At 44.5% G+C, this 8,865-nt stretch overlaps 1 protein-coding gene and 1 long non-coding RNA gene across 2 annotated transcripts in view; one reads left to right on the forward strand and one right to left on the reverse strand.

The window, feature by feature from the left end:
* The first annotated feature begins 464 nt into the window (after positions 1 to 464).
* The window catches only part of LOC109469908, a 24,916-nt gene continuing 16,515 nt past the window's right edge, over positions 465 to 8,865 (forward strand). Inside the window, exons 1-9 of the mRNA XM_019768670.1 lie at positions 465 to 685; positions 2,969 to 3,077; positions 5,569 to 5,736; positions 6,227 to 6,411; positions 6,730 to 6,839; positions 7,459 to 7,668; positions 7,746 to 7,786; positions 8,024 to 8,190; positions 8,675 to 8,865. Of these exons, the coding sequence (XP_019624229.1) occupies positions 662 to 685; positions 2,969 to 3,077; positions 5,569 to 5,736; positions 6,227 to 6,411; positions 6,730 to 6,839; positions 7,459 to 7,668; positions 7,746 to 7,786; positions 8,024 to 8,190; positions 8,675 to 8,865 (1,205 nt within the window). The 5' untranslated portion in view covers positions 465 to 661. The remainder of the gene's footprint in view (positions 686 to 2,968; positions 3,078 to 5,568; positions 5,737 to 6,226; positions 6,412 to 6,729; positions 6,840 to 7,458; positions 7,669 to 7,745; positions 7,787 to 8,023; positions 8,191 to 8,674) is intronic.
* Positions 1,487 to 3,906, reverse strand: LOC109469909. Its single transcript, XR_002140220.1, has 3 exons — positions 3,858 to 3,906; positions 2,820 to 2,865; positions 1,487 to 1,876 (listed from the first exon to the last, which is right to left on the reverse strand). It is a non-coding gene; the product is annotated as an uncharacterized LOC109469909 (long non-coding RNA).

Here is an 8,865-nt window from a genome sequence, read left to right on the forward strand (position 1 = left end):
CTATTACGCTTGGTGGATGGTTACTAGAAGATTCTTCCAACAGTGACAAGTTTGAAGGGTGAAGATACTGACCTCCAAATTTTCGATGACTATCAGTCCATCTTGTTCACTACCAGGCCCATCTCTGACATTATGGAAATTATAGATCAAGAGTCTCGTAACCCACATAGGAAATTAAGGAGGCGGTGCACATATAATTGGACGGTGCCAAGTTGAACCGGTTGGGAGCTCCCCAAGACTTACTTACCCTTACTCCGGAGGCAGACAACAGGGGGTGGGGCCCAGCAGACCGATGCAAGTCTCGGGCCTAGTCTCGCGAGACTCCGTGAGACTCGCGAGATGACTGATAGTCATCGAAAATTTGGAGGTCAATATCTTTACCCTTCAAACTTGTCCCTGTTGGAAGAATCTTCTAGTAACTGTATCTATACGTGACAAATGAATCACTTCAACGCTTGGTGGATGCTTTTCAAACGGACAATTGTGGCGTATACAGCAATACCAAACAGGTTCCGTGCCCCTAGGCCTTGACATTCTTGCCATTAAACCTTGACCTTCACCTCTCACGTACACACTGACGGCCGGTGGCGGGATCTCCCAGTTTTTGAAGCGGATCTTTTTTTTAAAACGTTTTAAAGTCAAAGTCGTGAAATCTTCAGACATGATAGAAAAGGAGTTAACGGAGGTAAGCTGATATTGGGAAAGCCGTTTTTTTTTCAAGTACAACCGCAACTGGTATATTTAACCAGTATTGGGAGAGGGGGGGCGTGGTAAGGTTTACAAAATCATGTGACAATGTTACTAGTATCAAGTAATGATTTGACTACTTGTACTAGTATTTTAAGGAATTAGTAACAGAACGTAATAGATGTGCGTTAAGCCAACTCAAACTGAAGGATTTTACTTAACCAACAGCGGTTGGTTTGTGCTTAATTAAACAATTAAAGCAGTAAATCTCTTCAAAGCTATGCTGAACCCTGATCAACCTCTGCACGACCTTGTTCCCCCTGTACGTGTGAATGCAACAGGGAGACAACACAGGAACAGAAACATGTTCATTTTGCCTAAAGCTAGCTAAGGACTCTACGCTTGAAAAAGTCTTTCTTACATTGTGCAGTAAGACTCTACAATGACAGTGACAATGGCTGATATTTGAAAACCCATGTCTGCTATTTCCTGTTGTAGATTGAAAGGTGTTTGTACATGATTTGTATATAGTGTGTTTCTGCGTACTTGTCCTGTTTTTTTAACCAATTGTAAAATTGAATACATAATTCAGGGTGCATTAGCATTTCCTTCTTTTGTACGATTTTGTTGGATTTAATAAATTGAATTAAATTGAATTAATGATTTCTATCATTAAGAAAGGGGGCGTGTTATATATACTGTTATTATTTTATAACGTAAAATTTGACTATTTTAGAGAATTAGTATTAGAATGTAACGAAAGGTGAAAAAAAACAACTAATGATGGTTGTTATTTTACCAGCAGCAGTTGATTTGTGGTTAATTTAAAAAGTTAATAATTAATTTTCCTCATTAATTAAGTAGGCAATGCCTCCTATGTTTGTGATCATCGTACATTTACTATATTATGTAGTTCCTGTTGCCTAAATGTATAGTCCTGATATCAGTGGTAATTCTATTATGTGTACGTATACACGTACCAAATTGTGCAAACAAATATCACCCCATTTTTATGCGAAACAAACAAATTAAGCTGCATTAGAAAATGTGCAAAGTTCAAACAAGCCTGATGGTGGACCTTAGCACCCAGACGCTGTACCGTTATCCAAACATGTGCCTGATAACCTCAGAAACCTCAGCGCGAAGCCTAGATCCCAGCCGTGTTAGGGGCCTACACACAGCCTTGTACCTGTAAATAGAACAAAGTTTTGTAGTAAATGATTAGGTATTTAAAACTCAAACCGCTGAAGAACATTACATTAGAAACGTTTATTGCAAAAATTCGTGGCCGAAGGCTAACTGCAAATTACAAAACATAAAAGAACAATGAAATAGAGTATAAAAAAAACTAAGGTCTACATAATAAAGGTAGCTGTCTAGAACTATAACTATGTCTAAAACTATGATAAACCAATACCATAGCCCCACCCACCTCTGTCAAAACTTAGAAATACAAAATAAAAACATGTTCATTAATTTTGTAGCATGATAAATGCAAATATTGGACAGCCACTCTCTCATTGGTCAGAATGCCACAAAATTAGCGTAGCTGGGTTTCAGGCTACCAGTGCTAGCAAACACTTGATAATCACATGATATTGTTACTAAATATTTATATAGCCACAAAACTATGTGCAAGACTAAAGTACAAATATAATGTCAAGGTAGCATTGTTTTTAGACCTTCACCCTCTACCTGTAGTTTGGTCTAGGGAATAGCTAGGGGAAATAATAATTGTCAATTTACCAATTAGGAAAAATATGGAAACCTATGATCTGAATTTGTATACGTATCAACCCCGTTTTTATTTTATTTTTTTGTTGAAACTTACAAAAAATGCATAAAAAAGATATAAGACATGTTCAGTTATTATTTTTTTACAAACCAACAAACTGAGATACAAATGCAACAGTGACTTTTCCTAATTAACTATCACAAATATGAAAATGTGTTTAAAATGTGTATTGTGCATGTTCAAAAATTGCTCTGCTGGTTGCAGAGTTGTGGGCAACCTATGCTTTTTTTCCACAAGGGAAATAGTACCTTTTTTTTACTTAGTGGTCGTCACGTAACACGATCATTAGGCCACTGAACCACCTGAATGGTATCACCTGAATTGTATTACCACTCACCTGGGTTACGGGTTACCGGGTAGAACTGTAACAGCAACTCTTCTCCCTGAGTCAGAAACATCATGATTGAGACCAGCCCAATTTCTCACAAATAGTGAGGGCTAACTGACCAAATAATACTAGTGACATTTTCTTAATTTATTTTCCAGTCCTGGTGGACAGCGTTCCGCAGCCCACTGGACATCTATGAGAAGCATGCCAACTTCCTGGTGGCTGAACTGGCTATCTACCCGATGGCAGTGCTCACTTTCATGCACGGTGAGGGGAGTAGCAATCACTTTTTGTTACAGACCCCCAAAGAATCCTCTGAATCCTCTGAAGACCCCCAAACTAGTGCGCGCGGGCGAATACAAAAATTCCGGCCGAACAGAAAAATGCTACTAAACCACAGGAATACAAAGCTGGTATTGTGAATTTGCGGTAGTACTCAGTGACGTACATGTATACAACACGCCGGCACATGCTGGCTTTTTGCGGTATTTATGAATCGGCACTGTACGTATGTACTGAGTTCTTGAGTCGTGGCTTCGGTAGCCTGGGTGCCCGGCTCCGTATTGTCGCTAGCTACCATGGACTACACAGGCCAGAGCGCGCGGATGTCATCCATAAAAATTAAATTAAGGCGGTGTGGCCTAACTTACGATTACAGTTACAGTTACAGATCTTACGGTACCTTAGACCCTCACTCTAAGGAACTAGTTAACTTAGACTCTCACTCTAAGGGACTGTACGATATTGGGCGGAGAAGGGCCGGTCGTCCGGGGGTAGCGTTAACAAATTTTCCTAGACTCTCCCCCCAAGTAAAAAAAAATTTCCTAGGCCCTCCCCCTGGCTCAAAAAATTTTCCTAGACTCTCCCCCCGGCGTGAATCATATAGTAAGTGAAATTTCGTATGGAGAGGGCGGGATTTTCATTGAACCCCCGGGCCCTGTATGAATAGCCGAAGTACTAAAGTAGGCAAAGACAACGGAAGCAAATACTTGCACAAAAGATGTGATGCTGAGAAACTACTAAACTAAGCTACTATACTAAACTAACCTGTGTACTGGAACGGCAGGAAGTAGAGCAGCGAAGAGAGAGATTTTCGGGTGCGTCCCGCTATTAAATAGTACACGCGGAAGGCGGGGCGACGTCTGCATGGCGGAGGCGTGGTCAGGCTTGGGCCAATGAGCACGTCGGCAGAGCGCACTAGCCTGGTTACCAAACCTATTATAGCCCCCGAGTCCTACATCCTCTCCGCAAATTGACCTCAATTAGCCCTGACCAATCAGAGCTCTTGCCTATTCTCCAGGCGGAATATTCAAATCAAAATTCGTTGGGAATCAACTGGGTCCAGACCTATTTGCGGAGAAGATGTAGGACTCGGGAGCTATAATATGTTGCGGAGAGGATGTAGGACTCGGGAGCTATAGTATATTTGGTTTGGTAACCAGGCTATGAGCGCACTGCGCGTCTCATATAAGGTCGTATTTGTGCATGTAAGGAAAACATGTCGTCTGTAGTTTCCAAATGTTATGTCAGAAAAAAATATCCTCTGCAACAGGCAAAATTCTGATACTAGTACAACTTTGACCAAAAACCCATCGAAAACGTGAAAATACAGGGTTCTGCGCAGGCGCAGTACGTTCTACCGACGTGCTTGGCCAATGACGCGTCTGGGTCACGTGCTCTCACCACGTGACCCTAGACCGTCTAACGCAGTGATTGGCCTGTTACATCAATACACGAACTGCACTTGAAATTATATGTTGTTCCAAAGGTTACTGTATTCAGAAATTCAAGTGCTAATCCGACTAGTCGACTGATCACTTCAGCATTATTAATCAACCTACAAATTCAATATTGGTATAGCCTGGTAGCCTCTACCAGGCTTGGGTAGGCGGCTGGAAAGAGTAGACATCGGGGGTGCGGCGAAATGTTCTCTCAACGGACAAACTCCCTGGGCATGCTTATCCCTGTATTTGGCCGATTTCTACTCTTTCCAGTCGCCTACCCAAGCCTGGTAGAGGCTAATAGCCTGGGTGCCAAACCCAAAGCACATTGGACACAAAGTATGTGTCCAGTGTGCTATGGGTTTGGCACCCAGGTCAATATTGGTATGGCTTGACTTGACTTATCTCCAGTGCCAGTTTTTGATGGCTTGATCAAACATGATCATAGAACATATATGTATATATGAATGAAAGTTCTACTGTATATTCCTTAAATAATGTGTTTTCTCCACCCCCACCCCCATCCAAACACACCCAGCTATGCGGAAAGGCGGACGTTACCGTGCCCTGGAATAGCCTCCTATGCAGGTGGTGGGGAAGAGTTTTTAACGCGGCCAGCCATCCTACATAGCCGCCGAGAGAAGGTTCCATTCCGCCCGGCTATATATGTAGAAGGGCCGGCTATATTAAAATAATGCGTTAAAAACTCTTCCCCGCCTCCGCGGGGCCTGCACAGGAGGCTAGTCCTGTGTCTGAGATGATCGCCTACTGGTGATGGTCTCGTAAATAATTACTCTGTTGTACACTTGTGTTGGTAGCTATCTATAGCCTGATACCCAGTCTGATCGTGGTCGGGGCCACAATCAGAAACATACTATCTCTTATAGCGTAACACTCCTACCGGGACGGCCTGATGCACTGGGCGGGGGAAGCTATTAGAGGCCCCGAATGCACAACCTGCCCGAACACCCCAATACCCCCAATTACGTTAGACTGGATACCAGGCTAAGCTATCTAATGATGTTGTTTATATACAGCTATGCGGAGAGGTGGACGTTACCGGAACATGTGGTTCGCGGCGCTGTTCCACGGTCTGGTCTCCGAGATGATCGCGTACTGGGTCGCGGAGATCGACAACTTCTGGCACGCACAGTCCTCCATCATGATGCTGGGCAGGAGGCTGCCGCTTTACATCATGTGCATCTGTGAGTACATAACAGCACTGCATTACATGCTTAAAGTTAAAACTTTTGATCCAACAGAAAGAAATCTCTCACCAAGAGCTTTCAACCAGTCACTCTGGTCTTCCTCAGAAGACTGACCCAGTGAAGCTTGTCACGTGTGACGTCAACAACCGCGACGGGGGCCGACATTGTCTACCAGGTACCTTTGACCCAGTGTTGACGTCACACTTAACGCTATATGATGCTGTAACGTTACAAACCACATGTTTCATGTTGAAAAGAACACAAAAACTTCATTCTCTATTTGTTGTCAGATTCGACCCACGTACAGTAATTTAATTAATGTTGAGCACAAAATGCCCCGACACCTCAAAACACAATGAAAAGCAAGTTGTTTAACGTCACCAGGATCATTCCGATGCCTTCCTGTCCTATGCAAATGAGGGTTGGCCCCTGTTTTCGCAAAGCATTCTGGGGATGGGAAACTGGTGAATTAATTTTATTATTCCAGACCCGGTGATCCACTACGTCTCGACGGTTGCTGCCAGTCGGCTGAAGCTCGGAATCTTCCCCACAGCGTACGCGGCCGGGCTGGCGGACTGCGTGTTCTACCACGTGTTCGACATCGTCGGGATCAAACTGCTCTGGTGGACCTGGCATGACACGGATCCAAACGTCTACGAACGGCACTTTTGGGTATTTATTTATTTATTATCTTGTGTGTGTGTGCGCGCGCGCGCGTGTGTGTGTGTGTGTGTTTGTGTGTGTGTTTGTGTGTGTGTGTGTGTGTGTGTGTGTGTGTGTGTGTGTTTCCGCACATTTGTAGTCAGCATAACTTCAGAACGCCTTAAGTTTATGGATTGTGATGATATTTGGTATGCTGGTAGGTCTTAGGAAGCCGACCTGACCTTGGTGGCTGATCTTTTTTTCCTCTAAATGTGTAAAAGTAAGGGTAGAATTTGGTGAGTCAATTTGAAGTCTAAAAATACTTACTAGCTGTCTCTACGTTTGCAGGCCCCCTATGCCAATACTCTGTTCCGGCTGACTTTCTCCTCTGCCTTCACTCTTCTGTTCTTCGGGACCCACAAGTGGATCACAGGAAAAAACATGTTCCAGACTGGGAGGTGGGTATGATGTTTTTATCTGTCTGCTTTGTTTCTACTTTTAAGCATAGAAAATCAGTGTAAAGCCTGTCACACATAGCTGACTACCTTCCACTGCCTGTTACGTCCCCAACCAAAGTTAGTGGTAGGTTCAAATTTCTACTTTTGTTTCTACTTTTAAGCATAGAAGATCAGTGTAAAGCCGTCACACACAGCCATCCACATTCAACCCCCTTTTACCTCCCTAACTGAAGTCAGGTTCCCCATTTTCGGTAGAGTGAGGAAAATGATATCACGAAAGTTCATCTGTGGTGGTAGTTAAATGTTAAAAGTTAAAACTTTTGGTCCAACACAAAAATTCTCTCACCTAGAGCTTTCGACCAGTCACTCTGGTCTTCCTCAGTAGACATACCCAGTAAAGCTTGTCACGTGGCTTCTTTGAAGTGTGACGTCAACACTAGGTCAAAGGTATCGTGTAGACGATGTCGGCCCCCGTCGCGGTTCAATGAAGGGTGATGGGCCCTGATGTATATGACTTCCTTCACCCCTCTCAAGAAATAGTTGTAGACTATTATTAAGGGTCAAACAAACAAACAAACAAACACACTTACTCTAAACTGTGTCTGTGTTATTTTACCAGTTTCCTTCAGGAGGCCGCTGCCGTCCTTCTGACGGCCGTCCTGACGTTCCCGACGGCCATCGCGACGCACTTCATCCCGCTGTACCACAGCCTGCACGACGCGCTGGGCGCCAGCTCCGAGGTCTGCGTGCTCGCCGTCATCTACCTCTACATCCTCATCGTGTGGGTGTCGGACAGGAACGGGCCGCAGGAAGGCAGGCCTAGGGGGAAAGGTGAGGACACACAAACAAACAAACATACACACACTTACTCTAATCCTACCTGTGCATCCTCATCGTGTGGGTGTCGGACAGGAACGGGCCGGAGGACGGCAGGCCTAGGAGGGAAGGTGAGGACACACAAATACGTACACACACACACACACACACACACACACACACACACACACACACACACATACACACACACACACTCTAGCTTCTATGAGGTTTCTAGTTGTTGTTTTCTGTCTACATTCTCGTCATTTCTTCTGGCATTTTTCTGAAATTAATACAAAAGGAAACCTGTTGGAAATGTTCTCCTGTTAATCTAAACATTTATTTTTAGTTTAGTCTATATTTCACAGGTAGCCACCCCTGGAAGGACGAGCTAACTCTGGTGGTTCTGATCCACTTCCTGACTTTCGCCGGACTTGCCGTTTTTGCTAACCCTGAGACGGTTATGTCTACCGGGGTCCACGAACCCCTCGGACCCTGCAACGAGACAATGCAGATGTACAACGCCATCGGACAGGTTTGTAGTTAGCCTGGTATCCAGTCTAATTCGTGGTCGGGGCCGCAAGAGCTCTGTCCCGCCCGCCTCATATAGGTTTTCCGGTGTGTATTTCACGAGAGATTGATTAGCCCTCGTTCGTGTTGGGGGGAAACCAAACCCCCAAGCATACTGTCTCTTATTAGCGTAACACTCCTACCGGGACGGCCTGTTGCACTGGGCGGGGGAAGCTATTAGAGCCCCCGAAGGCACAACCTGCCTGAACACCCCAATACCCCCAATCACGTAAGACTGGATACCAGTCTAGTCTGTAGTCAACACGAGTCCCCATCCATTCAGCCTCTTCATACTCAGATTAGAGTTAAAAAGCTGACAACTACCAATGTTGAATTGCTGGGTCTGGTTGAAATGGAAAGCAATTTGCCCTGGCTGATTTGAATTAATTTGATTTGATTTGGCATATATCTCATATTAATTCAAAAAGAAATGTTTTCATCATTTATAGCTTGTATCGAAGAGGAAGTACCTGTGTCCGAGCGACTATGACGAAGGCTACATGGATTTCCACTGTGTTCCCGGTGGGAAAGCGCCCCCTGGCGTGCACCACTGGTACAGCGTGTGCGGAACGCCCCATGAGAACCACGCGGAGCACATTACTGTGGTGTGGGGCTTCTGTCTGCTGGGCCTCACCTACTA

This window comes from Branchiostoma belcheri, unplaced genomic scaffold (genome assembly GCF_001625305.1).
Source record: "Branchiostoma belcheri isolate BF01 breed outbred unplaced genomic scaffold, Haploidv18h27 scaffold210, whole genome shotgun sequence".
In the NCBI taxonomy this organism is placed as follows: Eukaryota; Metazoa; Chordata; class Leptocardii; order Amphioxiformes; family Branchiostomatidae; genus Branchiostoma; species Branchiostoma belcheri.